The 19575-nt window shown below is 51.6% G+C and overlaps 1 protein-coding gene across 4 annotated transcripts in view; it reads left to right on the plus strand.

Annotated features, from left to right (window-relative positions):
* Nucleotides 1-4279: 4279 nt before the first annotated feature.
* SLC43A2 (solute carrier family 43 member 2) overlaps nucleotides 4280-19575 on the plus strand; it is a 39156-nt gene continuing 23860 nt past the window's right edge. For 2 of the 4 annotated variants that reach the window (XM_032846739.1, XM_032846740.1), the window contains exons 1-5: nucleotides 4289-4407; nucleotides 5262-5471; nucleotides 13798-14011; nucleotides 15174-15229; nucleotides 16137-16213. In XM_032846739.1, coding sequence (XP_032702630.1) covers nucleotides 5312-5471; nucleotides 13798-14011; nucleotides 15174-15229; nucleotides 16137-16213 — 507 coding nt within the window. In that variant the 5' untranslated portion in view covers nucleotides 4289-4407; nucleotides 5262-5311. Of the gene's footprint in view, nucleotides 4408-4610; nucleotides 4871-5256; nucleotides 5472-13797; nucleotides 14012-15173; nucleotides 15230-16136; nucleotides 16214-19575 lie in introns of those variants that run through there. The other 2 variants (XM_032846736.1, XM_032846737.1) reach the window with 2 other exon arrangements.

The following is a 19575-nucleotide window of genomic DNA, read 5'->3' on the forward strand; positions in this document are numbered from 1 at the left end:
TTGAATTACCTAGTCAGTACAGAAACAGCAGCTTCCCCTTCTATCCCAGTGCTTAGAGAACAGTTCAGATCCTTCCTTTCAGATGTTTTTCTGGACACATGAAAACAAAAGATCATATTGTTGTACACTTTGTTTTTTTACTTAACAGTATATCCTGGTTATATTTTGATGTCCGTAAATGTAAAGCTACCTCTTTTTATAAAAAAATGGCTACGTGGAATTCCATCATGTGGAAGAAACACAGGTTATTTAAACCATTCCCTTACCCGTGGAGATTTGGGTTGTTTCTAATCATTTTGATGCAATAAATGACACAGTGTACTATTTTGTCCATATTTCTTTTTGCACTGTGCACGTTTTTCTGCAGAAGAGATTCCTATAAGTGGAATTGCTGGGTGATAGGATAAGACATTAAATATTTGGGCACTTACTTCACATTGCCCTCCAAAAAAGTTACATGGTTTTGTATTCTCACAAATGATGGCAAGATCTATTTCCGCACACCCGGTCTAATAGGCTGAAATGGTATCTCATTATCTTAGCACAATAAAAATAATAAAGTGATAACATGCTAAAGCTTTTTAAGAAGTTAAAAGCTTTATACAGATAAAAGGGTTTTTTACATTTGTTTTTTAACTATCAAAAAATCATATCATTAAAATGTGAATTTCTATGCTTATTCTAAGGTTGAGCTTCTTTTCGTGTCTTTAATAATTATTTTTTTTCCTATGAGTTATCTGATTATGTTCTTTCCCCGATTTTCAACTGAGGTGTTCATCTTTTCCTCATTGATTTATAAGTGCCTATGTATATCAAGGATATTAATTCTTTGCCCCATTTGTGATTGGTCATTTAATGCTGTTAATAGTTTCTTTCTTCTTTCTATAGAAATTTAAAATTTTAATTTAGACAGTCTTTTTTTTTTTTTTTTTTTTTTTTTGTGGGCAGCAAAGCAAGGTTTATTGAGCAATGGCAAAGTGATAGTACAAAGCTCCTAAGGAGGTAAGGGACAGGAGAGGGTTGCCATGGGAGTTTCTAAGTCTAGGGGTTTTTATGGGCTTGTTGGCTGTCTGTTTTGATCTGATTGACCCTCCCGGCGCCTGTCATCCAATCAGGTTTTTGTCACAAGGGAAAGGGTGGAGGGTTCCTTGCAGAGTGGTCCAAAATCCTTTTTAAAGGTGGCTTCCTCTTAGGGTGGGGCCTCTTTAGACAGTCTTTTTCTTCTTGACTGCTGAGGGTTTTTTTGTTTTGTTTTTAAGATTACGTATTTGAAAGAGAGAGCGCAGGCTTGCGCGCCCACCAGCAGGGGGAGCAGCAGAGGGAGTGGGAGAAGCGGACTCCCCGCTGAGCTAAGCAAGGAGCCCAAAGCAGGGCTCTCTCTCAGGACCCTGGGAACATGACATGAGCCAAAGGCAGGCTTAACCCATTGAGCCACCTAGGCACCCCTTGACTTGTGAGTTTCAAATGCTTAATGGAAAGGCCTTCTCTACCCTAAAACTAGTGAAATAATCATCTGCCTTTTCTTCTGGTACTCTAGTGGTTTTATTTCTTTATGACTTGTCAGCAGTTCTGGTGTTGGGGCTTTAACACCCTTGACAAAAACACCGAAAAAAGAAACCCAGAATTTCATTCAAATAGCCCTGGATTCAATCTTCTGATAATAATTGTTTTGTGACTTTGAAATGGTATTTAAAACCTCAGTTTTTTTTCATCTGGGGACTTTGGAATGGGGACCTGGCCATCTCCCAGAGCTGTTGTGGGAATTAAATGACAGAAACTACATAAAGCACCTAGGAAATTTTTAGTTCTCAAAAAAGGGTAATTACTATTTGCATCACCATCATTCTCCCAGATTTGAATCCTTTGTCCCAAGAAGCTGATAACTTCATTTGTTCATGTTTTCACTCAACAAGCCCAATTTTGTGCACCTGCTTTGTTTGGGCTTGTGTTAAGCACTGGTAAACAAAGTTGAGTAAGACATAGTTTTTGCCCCCAAATATTTGTTCATAGTCAGTGGGAAAAGGGAGGGACAAATAGATGAAACAGTGCACTATAAAAAAAAAAAATACAAAACAGTGCAATCAGTGGACAAAGACAGTAAAGGATATTTTGGGGAGTGGTTAGGGAAGGCTTCTTGAAGGAGGTGCTGTCCAAGAAGAGTCTATCTTTGAAGGCCAGAGGCGAGAGTGCAGCACCTGCAGGAACCACAAGCAATTCCATGTGATTGAAGCACCTATGATCTGGCCAGTCAACCAGCCTCTAAGTGGAGGAAGAGACCAATAGGGAGGAGCCTGTGTGGGTTAGGCTGGAGAACTTGAACTTTATCCTACAGGACAAATGGTAGAGAGTTTCTGAAGGATTGAGCAGAGGTCAAATTTACTAAGGTCAGATTTACCTTTCCCACAGCTCTCTGGGATGGGGTTGGGTGAAGAAATGTATTTGAGAAGCTGAGATCAGAGGCTGAATGAAGAGCAGTTGCAGTCCTAGGGATACAGATGGGCAAATTAGATAAATATTTAGGAGATATGGCTGTGTTGGTGGGGTGGGGGTGGGGTGAAGGAGAGGGAGAATAATGGAGAGTTTAAGACAAATTTCAAATATTTATTGAAAAGATGGTTCACAATATCTAATTTCGGTAGGTAGTGGTGCTATTCTTTGAGAAAGAATGAGAGGGACAGTTTGAGGGGTAGAAAGTGAGTTATTTTTTTAAAAAGATTTATTTATTTGAGAGAGAGGGAGAGCAGGAGAGCATGTGCAGGGGCAGAGGGAAAGAATCTCAGGCTGACTCCCCACTGAGCTGGGAGCCCCAGGCGGGGTTCCATCCCACCACACATGATATCACAACCAGAGCAGAAACCAAGAGTTGGAGGCTTCACCTCACCACCCAGGTTCTCCTAAAGTGAATTATTTTAGAGATGTATTTGAAACAGTTCAGAGATGTGTATGGAACAGCTGCCTGGAAACGTTCCTCTGGCTCTAAGGAGGTGGTGGTGGGGGACTGAAGTTTATCAAGTGGCAGTCCCAAGTGAGTGGGTGAGATTCTGCAGGGTGGGTAACAGAATAAGTAACCAGCCAGGATCCCCCAAGCCCACAGCGCCGGGCGAGGTGTAAGCAAGGTTGCCAGTAGCGGGTTCACGGCGGCAGGGGGCGCACTTGGATGCGGGGACGTGAGACAGGAGGCTGCTGAGGCTCCCAGAGTCCTGGAAGAAGCCAGCTCCCAGAGCGTGCCAGGGAGACCTAGCTGAATCTGGGGTAGACCGAGGGTCTAGTAAGATCGGGCTAGCCACTCTGATCGGGGATACGCAGCTGGGCTGCCGAACCTCCCCAGTGCCCGGGCTCTATCCCGCTGCCCAAGCCGTCCTGGGGGCAGGTCCAGCTCTCTGATCACATTGGGTACCGAGCCCTCCCGACTCCACGCGCTCTCCCAGAGGCACTGCCCGCCGCGTCACCAAGCAGAGAGGGCCCCTGAAGTTGACGTCCAGGAATGGGACGTAAGCGGGTGGAGGTGGTGCAAGACAATGGAGATTGGATGGTCAACTTTGAGTAAGGATCCACAAGGGGACCAAGGACAGCAGGAGGCGGGGGGGGGGGGCGGTCTTGATGGGAGCAGACCGTCCTAGGGTACAGACAAGCCCCAAACTCCCACCTACGAATCCCCCAAGGCCATCTTCCAGGGACCGGGCAAATGGCACCCAGGAGAGAGAGTCCGTGAAATCAGCAGAGCAGGGAAGAGGCACACCACGCCTGGGCAGGGGTCCGGGGATCCGGGATGAGCAGACAGCGCCTGGATGGAGGACACTGGGGACAGGCGAACGAGGAATCAGAACGCAAAGCCCGAGGCAGCCGGGGATGGCAGCGTTGTGTGGGAGAAGCAGCGGAGGCGGCGGGAGCGGAACGACCCACACGGAGCCAGAGCATCGGGACATGATGCCCAGGTCAGAGGGAAGCTGGGGACTCCACAAGCGGGCCGGAGAAGAATGGAGTGCAGAAGCCCCAGCTGGGTGTGAGAGGGAGACAGGCACGCAGTCCGGGGGTTACTGGATCATCGACCGGGGGAGGCTGACCCAGGTAGGGCTTCAGAGTGAGGTTCTGAGAGTCGTTGGGGCAATGCCCCCAGGGATTCCCAGCCCGGCTGTGACTCCAGTTAAAAGCAGCAGAAGAGAGGTAGGACCCGCCGCTGCCCCCGGCCCCCCCAGCTCTCTTGTTTGTCTCGGAGTCCGGCCGGAACCGGCTTCTGCTCGCCGCTGGGCGGGCGGGTGGCTTCTGATTGGTCAATGCTTGTTTCCAGCCCCGATTCAGCCAATCAGCGTGCGGCAGTGTTTTCATCTTGGGTTGGAATAAAAGCGCTGGAATAAAAGGAGACAGAAAAGGAGCCGGCCGGGCCCGACACACGCTGCTGGGAGCCTGGTGAGCTGGATTTTGGGATCTAGGTCCTGGGCATAGGTGCTAGGAGGACAGAAGGCGCTCGAATAGGGGTGCAGGGAGACAACATGTGACCGATGAGGAGCCGCCAGGGAAGAGATGACGAAAAGAGGAGGCAGCTAGGAGATGGCGAGACGGGGGTCCGCTTCCATGGGAACAGCCTTAATGCCGAAGAAACACCCCTGGTTGGGGGTCGCGCAGGTGGCTCGCGCCGCCGGTTTGAACCGGCTTCGCCTTTCCCATGCGGGGTTCGCGTGGCCGCAGCGCCTAGCGACCTAGACAGCGGCCAATGGCTCCGCAGTTTCTAGCCGTCAGGCCAATGAGCGGGTCGGGGGCGGGCCGTTCCGGACGCCGTTCGCTGATCTTGTGGTTGAAGGAACGAGCTCTGAGGAAGGGTCTCCAGTGCGGGCGGGAGGGCTTCTGTCAGGGTCCCAGGGAGTGGCAGCCCCCCAGGTATGGCTCTGCCCAGGTATCCGGACGTAAGGTGCCTCTCCTGCCGGTCCCCAAGCTGTGTCAGACCTGCGGAGAGCCCGATTAATTCCACGCCCCTGAGCATGTCTTAGTCTCTCCTTGTTTCCCTGCCTCAGGTTACCTCGGAACCCGCCGAGGGAGAGGTCTCCCCGCCGGGCCGGGGCCGCTGTCCGGGAGCTGAGGGCGGACGCACGAGCCAGCTGCAGACTGGCTGGCCCAGGACCCAGGCCCGGCTGGGGCTTCCTTCGCCGCGCGCCCCTACCGCCTGGGCCGCGGAGCGGTGACAAGCCCCGCGCGCTGCGGCAGCGGCCCGGGTTGGCCGCACAGGCTGGGCAGCGCCGGGCGCTGACGCCGAGGTCTGTGTGCAGGTGGCCGCCGAACCGGAGCCGAAGCCGGAGCCGGGCCTCTGCACCGCGCCATGGCGCCCACCCTAGCCACAGCCCATCGGCGCCGCTGGTGGATGGCCTGCACAGCCGTGCTGGAAAACCTCCTCTTCTCGGCAGTCCTCCTGGGCTGGGGCTCGCTGCTCATCATGCTCAAGTCGGAGGGCTTTTACTCGTACCTGTGTACTGAGCCAGGTGAGACGGGCGGCTCAGGCTGGGGGTGGTTCCCGGAGTGGGAGCTTTGGGAGAGGGCGAGACGGGAGTGAAAGATCGGCCAGCAGTACTACCTCGGTGCGCAACACCTCCCGGTTTAGCAGAAGCCCCGTTTGATCCTCGCTCAGCCCTCTCTGCTGGGTACATGTCATTGGCTGTTTTGTGGATGAAGAAACCGAGGCCCAGGCCCATCTTCTGGCTTGCCCAAGGACTGCGGTAGAGCCAGAACCCCCCTAAGTCCAGGGTGTTCTTCCTCCCGCCTTAAGGAACATTGCTGGACTCCTCTCCTTCCAGTGCATAGCACATCACTTGCCTTGCACTAAATACGTTGCTGCCTGACTGTGAGAAAGAGGAACTCCTGACTCAGTGGCTGGGGTGCAGAAAGAGAGAGGAAGTGGCTTGGCCTCCACCCCACTGAAGCTTCATCTGGAATCTAGATGTTTTAGTCAGGCCATTATGGAGTCTCTTAAGGGCATGTCAGCTACAATTTCTTGTCTATTTTTTGCTGCTTTATGATTTTCCAAAGGACATTTCCTCCCACAGGCTGTGAGAACATCCCAGTGGCCTTCTATCTGCCTGCCATTGTGGAGGGAGGCAAAGGGGGTATTTAGGGAAATAACACTTGTTCTGTTGTCTCTCTTTGCCACACCATTGGTTTTGCTGAATGCAGGCTGAGGATGCTTGTCTATAAGAAATCTAACCCCCACTCCTACCTTCACAGCCCCCTGACCCCATCCAAGGCTCCTAATTGTTGTAGATTAGTAGATTCAGCTGAACAGTGAGACCCAAGTGCCTCTCCACCTCTACCCTCCTACCCCTTTCCTAGGTAACCTTGATAAGAAATGTTTCCCTCTGCCCTCTGCTATCCCCAGCAGTGGCTACCTAATAGCTGAACTCCGTAATGTCTCTTCCCATTGCCTTTGTTAGCCAGCTCCTGCACGAGTCCCCTTAGAGGGAGATGGGTAGAGTTTGACCCTCTGAATCACAGCACTGGCATGCCTTTTCTTGTTAGCGTTCTAAATTGGGGGGAAGAGAAAGCTTTGGACCAGCTCATGCTACCTATAACCCCATGTAGAGTCCTTGTTTCCCTTTCTTGGTAGTCCCAGGAGATTTCTGAGTGTTTCAGTTTCTAAGGAAGCTTTGCTGGGCAGGTTAGGAGCAGGAGAAACGAAGGGGACGCCGAGGTCACCTGGGGAAGGGTAGAGAGTATATAATTTATAACCTTTAGCCTTTAGCTACTCAGAAATATTTCCTAATAGCCTAAGGGTTCTTGGCAGACTTTTCCGCACATCAGCAAGAAATCTAGGGAGATGGGAGAGTCACTCAGACCTTGTTCCTTGAACAAGCTTTCTGCTTTGCCCAAGAGATGTTAGCAGATTAAGGACTCTGGAAAGAGCAGGTTGGAGTGTTTGGCTCCTCCTCTCCCTCCCTCTTTCCTCCGTTTTAGATCATGACCCTTCCTGCCTCCCTCTTTGATGGATTCTTTCAGGCTGCACCGAGGGTCTTTCCTAAAAACAGGGAGAAACCTCATTTCCAGGTGAAGCTTTTAGCGTCTCATCCAAACTGAGGGACTGTTGTGGTTGATTTTTTGGGGGGGGAGTGTGGGAGGGAAAGGATCCTACTGTAGAAGGCCAGATTCTAGGTTTCTTTTCTGAGCTTGTCCACTGACTTAATGTATTTTATGGTACTGGTAGCACTGGGGCCGGTCACTTCATTCCTGCCTCGACCTTGGCTTCTTCCTCCATTTAAAGTGGGAGGAGTTGCAGAGACTGCCAACACAATGCTGAGCTGGTGTTGAAGCCGGTAAGAGGCTCGACCCCGTCCCTCCTATAAACCAAAGTGAAGGTGAAGGGTCAGGGTGGCAGTTGAACATCAACTTCTTATCCCGTGCCTTTGCCCCTGCCTTTGATTTTGTTTTTTTTCTGACTACCTGGAAAGCCTGCTGACCCAGCATCCTGGACGGGCAGCCCCGCTGATTCCACACAGCTTATCTCTCTGGCCTCCCTGCTTCTCGATTCTTGGAGTCCCAAGTAGCCTGTCACCTTTTGGAGCCAGGAGTCTCCTCCAGGCCTTGCCTCCCTGGGAGTGCCTGGAGCATATAGGGTCAAGGTTTCCGTTTAGGCCTAATATGTTTAAACTTGGTGGATGGCTGACTTGCCGAGAAGCAGCGGGGCCATTTATGGAGTTTATTATGTTAGACTTGTGAAAAGCTGACTGGTCTGCCGCTGCTTGAGATGCCAATTTGTCAGCTTTTTGTCACTTATAGGACCTTGGCTTTTGGGTTTTTCTCTCAAGAAAATTTGCCTAAACCTGTTGAAACGTTCTCAGAACTCATTCTTGGGACGCCAGCCAGAATCTGGCCCCAGACACATGGTGTTGGGTTGCAGTGTGGTGAGGTGGGAGAAGGAGTGAGCCTGTTTCTCTGCTGCCTCTCAGCTCTTTTTGCCTTTCTCACCACATGAGATTGTTAAGGACCCGTGCCCAGCATTTGGGCTTTGCCTCCCCAGCCCCCCTGGTGTGGTTGGGCTGCTGTCTGGCTTCCTAGCCCAGGAAGTCCAGGGCTTTCCCAGACCCGTGTCCTTTTGGCCTCGGGATGACTGCCATACCTCCCCACTCTTGACCTCTTTCTTCATTTTCTCAGTCATCTGATGGCCCGCTTGGACAGGGTCAGGTTAGGGGGCTGTTAATCTCCTCTTCATCTAACCCACATGTCCAGTAAGCATTGAGGTGTTGTGCTGGGGGGTGCAGAGCAGTCCTGGCCCTCAGGGAGTCCGTAGTCCACCAGCATCAAACCCACAGACCATATGCTTCCAAGTGGAGGTCCGGACTGCAGTGAGAGCAGGGGGCCAGGAAGGAGAACGGCAGTGGGGATCCAGTTCAACTTGGGTGGGAGGGCTTCTCTGAGGTTCAGGGGGAAGCGGGGAGGGCAATGAGGGGTGAGTCGGGAGAGGAGTGGGGCAAGAAGAGGTGGGAGATGGCCAGGGCCCACAGGGCCTAGGAGGCCACCTGGGGAAGTTGGATTATTTTATTCTCAAGGCAGGAAGAAGTGACAGGGGCATAGGAGGGCGACAATTGGATTCATGTGTTAGACTCTAAGGAATTATTGCCGTATTGCCACAAACTGGGCATGGGGCATGGGCGGGAGTTGCGGTCTCTGCCCAAGGAAGTCACGGTCTAGCTCATTCACGGACACCAAGGCAGACCCAAGTCTCGCTGCCTGTGGTGGCAGTGGAGCTGTACCCCTCATGAAACAAAGCAGGAAGCTGGTCCCCCGGGCCCTGAGAGGGCAGAGGGGCCGCCGTCCACCAGGGAAGCAGAGATGGGCCTGGGGCCCCGCAGGTGGGCCGAGGTGGCAGAGGTTGGCAGGAGACCTTCCCTGCTGCTTGGAGGCCCTCTTTTAATGGTCTCCTCCTCGCGCAAAGGCTGCTGGCTTTTTTTTTTTTTTTTTTTTTTTTTAAGATTTTATTTATTTATTTGACAGACAGGGATCACAGGTAGGCAGAGAGGCAGGCAGAGAGAGAGGAGGAAGCAGGCTTTCCCCGCTGAGCAGAGAGCCTGATGCGGAGCTCGATCCCAGAACCCTGGGATCACGACCAGAGCCAAAGGCTGAGGCTTTAACCCACTGAGCCACCCAGGTGCCCCTAGGCTGCTGGCTTTTAATAGCTTTTGAAAGCCCACCCTTTGACTTGTATTGCTGTGAATGTGACTGTTTCCACTCCCCCCCACCGCTCCCCCTACTCCCCTTTCCACCCCGCTTTCTTTGGGATTTAAAAAAAACAAACATTCTGTAGCAACGGATGAGAAGGTCTGAATGCTGGTGTCCATGACCTCACAGTGTGTCAGAGAAAGGAGCTGGACCCCTCAGCCTTTCCTCCCAACCTTGCCTTTCTTCTTCCCATTTCATGACCCACTTTCCCTCTCCCACACCCGTGGGCCCCACTTGCCTTCGTGGTGTTGCATCAAGATTCTGTCCAGCTTGGGCTGACTCTCAGGGAGGATCTTAGGGTCAGTCCCATTCACACTGGGTGTCATTAAGGGCCACCTGGGGCTGTCTGTGCTGTCTCTGTCCCTTCAGCATATTCTCTTGGAAAGCCTTGGACCCAGGTAGTATAGCATCAGCACAGCCTAGAGGCTAAAACCAGGAACTCTGAGGTCCAGCAGCCTGGACTCAGGTCCAGCTTCTCCATAAGGTGCTGTCTATGAGACGTCAGACAAGCACCATGACTGCTCCAAAGCCTCCGGTGTCCTGTTGTGGACGGTGGGCGGGGAGTGAGAGCACCAAGCAACATGGAACGAAGGCCACTCAGTAAGCGGCCAGCACACACGGCCACAAGTAGAGGCTAGGCTCTGGCCTACCCAGGATGGCCCTCTGACTGTCTGTGTCCTGCCTTGTGTTTGCTCTGCATCTGAGGCTGACCTCTCATCTACATCCCCCTGTTGGACTGAGATACTGCTTCCTGTTGCCGGATAGACTAAGGATTTAGGAAAGTGACAGGAGATCCTGGGGCAGGGACCATCAGCAGGGAGGTCTAGGGGCCTGCATCCCGGGTGTGGGGGCAGGCAGTAAGCAGTCAGAGAAGGGACCTGCTCAGGAATTCGAGGAGCCTCCAGCCCAGTGCCCCCTTGTTCCTTTAAGCATCATGCAGCCGTTCCCTTTGTTTGTCTGGGGTGGGGGGAACCCCTTCCTTGACCCAGGGAGGCCAGGGGAGCCCAAGTGGGGTCATAGCACCCCCTTTTGTCCCCTGCTTTCAGTGTACAGATTGTGTGTTACTCTGCTGTAAGGAGGGCTGAACAGTGCAGGCATTGTTCTCTCTTCCCGGCCCCTCAGGAGCCTCACAGTGATTCGGCACACTCTGGCCACACCAATTCCTTGCCTGTCCTCTTGGTTCACCTTCCCCGGCCGGACTGGGCCAGGCCACTCTGGCCGCCCAACTGAGAGGCATCTGTTTGATAAACAGGTGCAGGTGAGGTGCGGAACAGGCTAGGCTGGGAGCGGAGGGGCACCCTGGGGCTTGACACTTCTTTGGTGCTTATCTGTTTGTGTCTCTTCTGGCCCACAGTGGCCCAGGTGGGAGCAGAGGGAGCGGAACAGCCTGGGTGTGTCTGTGTTTGGGCATCTGTCGGATCTGTGATTATTCATGTGGGCTGTTTACTGCCAACAAAGCTGGGCTCACCAAAGACTTAGTCTCCTCTGGGAGCAAGGGACTCTCTTGCATTGCTTTACGGGCAGACAAGAGAGGCCACTGAGACTCCCTATCCTGGGCTTATCTGTTGCTGGACATCATTGCCTAGAGGCAGGAGTGCAAGGGTCAGGCAGCCCAGTTGGCAGGGATTTTTTTTAAAGAGAGAGAGCTGGAGATGCCTGGGTGGCTCAGTCCGCTGAACGTCCGCCTTCGTTTGGCTCAGGGTCCTGGGATCGAGTCCTGCTTAGGGCTTCTTGCTCATCGAGAGGTTGCTGGGAGTGGGGAACCTGTTTCTCCCTCTGCCTGCTGCTCCCCCTGCTTGTGCTCGCCCTATCTGACAAATAAAAAAAAAAAAAAAAAAAGGAGTTAAAGCTGGTGACCCAAAGTGTGTAAGTCTCTTTTCCTGTGTGTAGTGGCTCCAGGATGAAAGATGGGGGACAGGGATGCCTGGGTGGCTCAGTAGGTTGAGCATTTGCCTTCCACTCAGGTCCTGATCCCAGGGCTTTAGGGTGGAGCCCTGCATTGGGCTTCCTGCTCAGTGGGGAGCCTGCTTCTGCCTCTGCTGCCCCCCCTGCTTTTGCATTCTTTCTGTCTGTCAAATAAATAAATAAAGTCTTTAGGGGGAAAAAAAAAGATGGGGACAGATATCCTTCCCTCCACTCCTCCTTAGGAGCGCCCCTGTCTAGTTCTTTTTAAATTCAAGATGTTTCCACCACCATCCCCACTTACAGCAAGGCAGGGAGACTGCCTTGAGTATATTGCCTTGGGATTTATCTTCTCTCTTGTGGCAAGTACAGTCTTGGGTTTATGGGTCCAGCTCTGGGAAAACCGGGGGCAGGCACCCTGGGGCCTCTACTCAGAGACAGTGCTTCCTGGCTCTGTTGGCTACCTGTCTAGCTCTGGCTGTCTCTGCTTACAGCCGCGGACCCAGAGTCCTCCAAGCCCTGAGTTCTCCTGTGTTCTGTAGTGCGGTCCCAGACCCTGAGCGGCCACAATCAGGGTTCGCAAGCCAGTGATCCCAGACCCCGAGGCGCCTTCTCCACCCGTTCCCTCTGTGACAGCTGTATGCTGCTTTGCTCGTATCTGCACACCAACCGGGAAATGGCCATTGTGGTGTGGAGGCCCTGTCCTCCCACTTCACGTGCAGTTCCTGTTGCTGCTGGCCGCAAGCCGTCCACTGAAACCAGCGCCAGCCTCGGAGGCAGCGCCGCCTTTGCAGAAGCTATGCCACCACGGACGAGCAGCTCCGGGCCCCGGCTAGGGCAGTGCATGCGGGGCTTCTGACCTGGATGCTCATGGACTCAGATGATCCTGCTGGTCATGTGTTTGTGCTGTCAGCGTAGTGGGGCCTCTCTGAGGAGACAGAGGGGCAGGGTTTGGCGGTGGGGAGAGAATCTGGCTTGTTAGGTTTCATTTCTGTAGTTTCAGAAGGTTGACCTTGTGCTTTTCATCTCCTTAAATCCCCTCTGTCTTCTCCTTGGTTTCATACATACTATTTCCTTTCTTTTGTCTGTATCCTCTTGGCCGCGGTACTCCCATCTGACTGCAGTACTCCCATCGTTTTCATTCATTTGGTAAACACCTGCTGCACCCCAGGACCTGGGTGAGGTGCTGGAGACATGGGCCGCCAGCCCAATGGGAGATGAGACACAAAGTCATGGTACACACACACCGTTGTGGGAGCCTGCGCCCAGTGCCTTTGTCCAGCTCCACCGCTGGCCAGTTACACCATCCCAGGCCTCCCATAATAGTGATAATAATAGCAGCTCATAGCTGTTGTTTATCGAGCACTCTCTATGTCCGTGTAAGCTCTAAAGTGTTGTCCGGAGTTCCACATGTATCTTCCCCCCGACTCTAGGAGGTAGATACAACTACCGTATTGTGCCATTTTGCAAATAAAGAAACAGGTAGAATGATATTAAGTCATTTTTCCAAGGTTATCCAAGTAGGAAGTAGAGGTACCAAAATTGAAACCCAGAGGCCAGATTCTGGCCCCTCCCCCTCAGTCGATGTGCCCCCAGCAGGCGCTGTTGGTGAGAAGCTGGCATACACAGCATGATTCATCCTAAGTGCATCCTTCTCCATGACCTTGGGGCAGCCCTGGGAGGCCTGGGCAGGCCTTTGCCGACCTCAGCTTTACGGCCCTGGCGCCAGAGGGCCGCAATCTGGAGGTGGGCAGTTATCAGTAGAGAGGTGTTTCCTCGCCTCTCCCAGTGTGACCTCGCATCTAATCAGAGGCTGCTCCTCTCTGGAAGGATTAGTCAGCATCTTTAACTAGCTGGGCCCCCCGAGAGGAGAGGCTTCCTCTGCCGCCTTCCGGCCTGTGCTCCACCCTCCTGCCTGCAGCTGCCGCAGCACTTCTTCCTCCCTATGTCTCGCCCTCTCCTCTCCTGGCTGGGTGGACTTTGGAGGGACGATTAGGGCCGAGACTGCAGGTAGCACAGGTGTGGCCTCAGGGGACAACAAAACATGACCCCAGCAGGGAAAGTAAGAAAGGTGGACCTTAACAAGTGAAAGCTAATGACTTAGGACTATTAAAAAAAAACAAACAAACAAAAACAAAAAACTTCTCCAAGGGGTTTTGCTCTTCCCCTTGGTTGACCGAGGAGAACCAGGGCATTGCAGTGACCCCAGCAGCTTGTCCCTCTCAGGTGGTCTAGGGTGGAGCCCTGATAGACTGGCCGCAGCCTGTTTCCACAGACAGAGCTGCTGAGATTTCCAGCTGACCGGTGACCCCACAGCCTAGGCTGGGTCCTAAGTCCTAGTCTTCTCTGATGTAGGTTACTCTCGAATGGGAATCTCAAGCTGGGGCTCATGCGTGCCTCAAGGGACACGGGAAACCCCTGAAACTGTGGGCAAGACTTTGTGTGCATTTTCGGAGGAGGAAGAGCATAGATTCCTTTATTGGAGTCTCCAGAAGGTTTGCAACCTCTACAAAAGATAAGGGCCTCTGCGTTACTGCTCCAAGGGGCTGGGGCCAGATGCACAGTCAGTCAAGCCTGCCCGGGGTAGCCAGAGCCAGACCTAACATTTCCAGTGGGGTCTGAATGTGCAGCTGCCCCTCTGATCTTTGGGAATCCCTGCCTCAACCCTGTGATCAAGTTTCCCTCCCTCTACACATACAGATACTGTCACCAACGGCACAGTGGGGGGCACAGCAGAGCCGGAGCAGGAATCCGAGGATATCAGCTGGATGAATGGCTGGCTTAGCTGCCAGGCCCAAGATGAGATGCTCAACTTGGCGTTCACCGTAGGCTCCTTCCTGCTCAGTGCCATCACCCTGCCTCTAGGTATCGTCATGGACAAATATGGCCCAAGGAAGCTCAGGCTGCTGGGCAGGTCAGTGCAGGGGCTGGGGGCGGGCAGGTGGGACTCCTGGGCTGAGATCCCCACTGTGGAGAATCCTGGTCCCTGCTGTCAGCCGCACTGTCAGCTCCCTAAATGCCCACCTAGAGTGGGGCTCCTCTCCATTCTGCCACCAAATCAGTAGGTCCTATGGTCCTTCCTGTGTGCTAGTATTGCATAAGAAAGGCTCGGGTCCCTGGGGCCTGCTTGGTTGCTTGTCATTAAGAACACTGGTTTGCACTTCCTGAGGTGCATGCCCCTGGCCTATAAAGCTCCAGTCCGCCAGACTCAGGGTTAGTCCACCAAGCAGTGGGTCCTCTCAGCCCACAGCCCTCCCGTGACCAGTCCCACTGGAAATGATCATCTACAGAGCTGTGGTTTGCAATGGGTGAGCTCTGTTCCCTTCCCGCGAAGGGAACGGGTGGAGGATCAGTCTCATTCATTCTTTGGAGCATAAGAGGCCTTGGTCCCCAGGTTGGAGCTAAGCAGACAGGATTCAGAAGCTGCCGCTCAGCTCCCTCATGCTCGGTGAGGTACTGCCGCTCCTCTGCAGAGCGGGCGTAGGAACCGGGGGAACGGGGCGTGCCCACTCACTTCAAAACCCCGGCCTCTCCAGTCTGAGGATGGGAGGGGATAGTGTAGTGTGGTGTTCATCAGATCTGCCTTTGGGCCCTGAATTCTAGCTTAGACAGCTGCTGGCTATGAGACTTTGTGAGAATGTGTGGTTTTTTCTTTCTTTCTTTCTTTCCTTTTTTTTTTTTTTTTTAAAGATTTTATTTATTTATTTATTTGTGAGAGAGAGAGAGAGAGAGAGAGAACACAAGCAGGCAGAGCGGCAGGCAGAGGCAGAGAGAGAAGACGGCTCCCCGCTGAGCAAGAAGCCCCATGCGGGACTTGATCCCAAGACCCTGGGATCATGACCTGAGCTGAAGGCAGCAGCTCAACCAGCCGAGCCACCCAGGCATTCCTGGATTTTTCTTTCTTTGTTTTATTTTCTTCATCAGTAAAATGGAGCCAGTTGTACTCCTCAGAACTGTTAAACGAGAGAATGTATGCAAATTCTCTGGAAGCATCTGACCCATAGTAAATACTTCCTAAGAACACCATTAATAACAACAGTAATAATAAATAATGTATTATTTCTCCTTGTTTTTAGTGCCTGCTTTGCTGTCTCCTGCTTGCTGATTGCCTATGGAGCAAGTAACCCGAACTGTGAGTATGCTTTTCCTCTACCCTTTGGTCAGGGACTGGGGGGAGAGTGCCCAGAGGTGCTCGCAGACCCGCTTGCTGTAGCCATGCCAGGCCTGGGGCTCACTGCTCAAGTCAGAGGGGATGCCTGTTAGCCTTCACCCTGTCACTTGTCTTAAATGGGGGACTGGGTAAGACAGTGGTCACTCCAGACAGACGTCTAAGAGAAGCTCCTGGGGTGTGCAATACTCCCATCCCATCACCAGGCTAGGCTAGGCCCCGATGCCCTCCCTGATGCCAACCTGAGTTCTAGAACCAGGCCAGCTGAGGGATGTGCGCATAACTTGGGAGCTGAGTCCCCTGAGGCAGCCCAGGCCAGCACTATAAAGATGGGTTAGAAGTTGGGGCACCTGGCTGGCTCAGTTGGAAGAGCATGCAACCCTTGATCTCGGGTCATGAGTTCGAGCCCCACGTTGGGCGTAGTGCTTACTTAAAAAGAAAAAAATGATGGCTTAGAATCCAGCTGGTCCCCAGCCCTGTTCAGGTAGAGCCATTGCTTCAAGAACTTTCAGAACAAACACCAAAATAGCACTTGAGGTTTGCCAAAATCTTGGCCAGGCTCATCCACTAATTTTTGAGCACCTGTATTTTTGTTTTCGGAGAAGGCAGCTTCTTTAGGCCTGTGGCTTGCTGCTAAGGTTAGTGGAGAAAGGGGGATGGGGCTACACCTTCCGCAGGAACCCAGGCTCTGTAAAATAGGCAAGAGGATGGTGGCGAGGAAGAGACTGTTCCAGCTCCCCAGGTGTCCATCACTAACCCCAGATGGCTTGTCATCCATTCTGCTTGCTCCCTGCGAGGCACTGGGCCAGGCCCTCGACTTCCGGAAGCTCAGCTGTGGTTCCCCGATGATGAGCTTTCCGTTTCCTTACAGCCCTCTCCGTGCTCATCTTCGTTTCCCTGGCTCTGAATGGCTTTGGTGGGATGTGCATGACTTTCACTTCCTTAACAGTAAGTATTGATTCTTTAAAGATCTCTCGTTCAGTCCTCGCTCTGTGAATTTGAGGCAGCTTTTGTTGGCTTCAGTTTCCTTGCCTTCCATCTGCCTATTGTGTCTGGACATCCCAAGCAGGAGAGCACTCCTGGGGATGAAGTGGCCTGGCAGCAAAGCCAGTCATGGCCTCCTGCGCTGGGGAGGTTCTCTAGGTAGGCCTGAAGGCAGCAGAGCTCGGCTCTTGGAGCAGGCCCATCCCTTGCCTGCTGACCTTGGCTTACACGCTGAGGAAGCCAGCTCACTAGCCACGTGCCCAGAGAAGACAGGAGTAGAGAGAAAAAAGCTGCCACCCACTTTCTTTTCTCTCATTTCCCATGGCGGCTCTGGTTAACAGTGCCACCTAAAAACAACCCTCCCTTGAAATCTCTCCACCCTGAACCATTGCCTTTGTCCAGAATGGGATGAAAAATTCAAGGGTGTACATGGCTGCCTCTTGTGGTTTACTGAATGCCAGGGTACAGAGAGCCGCCACCCTGGGGAGAGAGGTGTTTTCTTGGGATGCTTGAGTGCCCCCCTGTCTTTTTCTTTTTCTTTTTTTTTTAAGATTTTACTTATTTGACGGAGAGAGACAGCAAGAGAGGGAACACAAGGGGCGCCTGGGTGGCTCAGTGGGTTAAAGCCTCTGCCTTCAGCTCAGTTCATGGTCTCAGGGTCCTGGGATTGAGCCCCGCATCGGGCTTTCTGCTCTGCGGGGAGCCTGCTCCCTCCCTCTCTCCCTCACTGCCTCTCTGCCTACTTGTGGTCTCTGTATGTCAAATAAATAAATAAAATCTTAAAAAAAAAAAAAAAAGAGAGAGAGAGAGGGAACACAAGGAAGGGGAGTGGGAGAGGGAGAAGCAGGCTTCCCACAGAGCAAGGAGCCAGACGTGGGACTTGATCCCAGACCTGAGCTGAAGGCAGCCGCTTAACAACTGAGCCACCCAGGCACCCCAGTGTGCTGCCTTATCTGTAGCAGCAGAATACCACAGAACGTGCTTCTTTGTGAGGTGGGAGAGGTTTTTAAAAGAAAATCAGTCAAAGAAGGCCAAACATGTCTTCCCTAGGAGGAAGAAGGGAGCTCTCTACAGGCTGGCCCTTCAGAGCTGGCCAGTGGGAAAGAAGTGAGAATACTATGCTCTTCAGAGAGATTTCTGTCCAACAGGAAAGTCTGGCTTGCCTCAGTTTCCCTGTGACAAACATTTTTATGACGTGGTACCTGCCATCCCGATTTGCAGGGGCCTCTGGTTTCTGATGTCCCTTTCCACTAAGAGTCAGGAGTCCTGCTGTTGAGGGGTGCTTGTTTGGCTTTGAGGGAGCCCTGGGGATGCCGGTCTTCTTGGAAGGAGCTCAGAGAGGTGCTGGTATCTGGGTGACCCCTTGCCTGCAGGCTGTGAGCCTGAGCCCGAAGCCAGGCCCAGGCAGGCCCAGTGCCTCTTCTTTTGCCCCTTCCTGTGCTTTGCCTGGTTAACTTTGTCCTGGTGAGAGGGGATGACTGTCTGGTGGGAGCCCACGGAAATGGAAAGTTCAGAGAACTCTGTGTTAGGTGTGAAAGGCACAGCGGGGGCTGTGTATGTGGTATGCTTTGGACGTAGGTGACACACAGGTGTGGGTGACACAGGGCTGTGAGTGACACGTGCATCTCTGGGAACTCTGGCAGCCTTGCCCTCTATGATATGAGGGAGATTGACTTTGTACTCTTTTGTGTGTTACTTCTATTTTCTTAACTAGGTAGATTTCTTTTTTAAATGGATGTATCCCCCTCCTTCTCAAATTCCTGGGAGAAAACAGATGTCGAAACAGTAAGAAATATTTCAGAACTATCCAAAGTACACAAATCCCACTAAGTTGTGTAAATTGTGAAACAAAAGTCATGGTTCTGTTTGTTCTTTGACAGCATGAAAATGACCAGCTCTTTCATCAAGATGAAAATTAAAAAGCTGGCATCATTCCCATTATTTTGGTCATGCTGTGCCTATGTTATGGCAGAATTTAGGGGTAAAATTAAGGATTAAAAAAGAGATGGGCCTTGAATGTCAGGAGTTAATGCTCTAAGATGAAGAAAGATGTTTTATTGTAATAAAGTAGAAGACAAGTGGGTAAAAACCACCACACCATGAATCACCTTTAAGAAAGCCTTTGGCAGGGGGCACCTGGGTGGCTCAGTCTGTTGAGTGTCCGGCTCTTGATTTTGGCTCAGGTCATGATCTCATGGTCCTGGGATCGAACTCCATGTCAGTCTCCACACTCAGCTTGGAGTCCGTTTGTCCCCCCTCCTCCTGCCCCTCCCCCTGCTTGCTTATGACTCTTGATCTCCTGTTTGTGCGTTCAAGCCCCACGTTGGGTATGGACACTACTAAAAAAAGAAAAAAAGAAAAAAAAGAATGAGCTTATAGTTTTCAAGGAACATTTAGAGGAGGCTAGTAGGCCTATAACAATTTGATTTCTGGATTCCTTTTTTATGATCATAGACAAAAATATTTTTATTTTCAGAAGTCAATATTTTAGGAATAGAAAGTATAGGCTGTGAAATTCTGTAAGCACACCTTCAGCAATTCAGAATGTAAATCTGCATATACCAATGTTATTCTTTTTTTTAAAAACAGGCTGTTATCAATTTGCCTTTTTTACTTAGTTCTTTTCACATGTTTTTCTGCCGGTACCTAGAAATCTACCTTATTATTTTAAACTCTAGAGCTCTGCCTCATTATGAAACAGTTCTATGTTATTCTATAATATAGATATACCATAATTTACTCAACCAGTTTCCAGCTCATGAACATTTGGGTTGGTTTCTAGTCTTCCCGATTTATGGTGTTACTGGAGGGAACACCCCTGTACATACCTTCCTGTAAAATAAATTCCTGGAAGTGGGATTGCTGGCCTTCCCCACAGGTTCCATCCTAATACTATTGTACCAGCATGGATAAGAGTGGCCCTTTCTCCACCCCCCTTCCCCAGACCTTGTTATTAGCCTTTTATTTTATTTTATTATTATTTTTTAAGATTTTATTTATTTATTTGACAGACAGAGATCACAAGTAGGCAGAGAGGCAGGCAGAGAGAGAGAGGAGGAAGCAGGCTCCCCACAGAGCAGAGAGCCCGATGAGGGGCTCCATCCCAGGACCCTGGGATCATGACCTGAGCCGAAGGCAGAGGCTTTAACCCACTGAGCCACCCAGGCACCCCTATTAGCCTTTTAAATATTAGCCAGTCTGATCTGGTGAAAATGGTATAACCATGTTTTTAAAAATTTTTCTTTGTTTGTGAGACAGAGCATCTTTCCACCTCTTTTTTTTGTGGTCATTTGTATTCTGTGAATTGTTTCTTTGTGTGATTTGTC

Source organism: Lontra canadensis, unplaced genomic scaffold, assembly GCF_010015895.1.
Source record: "Lontra canadensis isolate GAN:19392208 unplaced genomic scaffold, GSC_riverotter_1.0 scaffold180, whole genome shotgun sequence".
NCBI lineage: Eukaryota > Metazoa > Chordata > Mammalia > Carnivora > Mustelidae > Lontra > Lontra canadensis.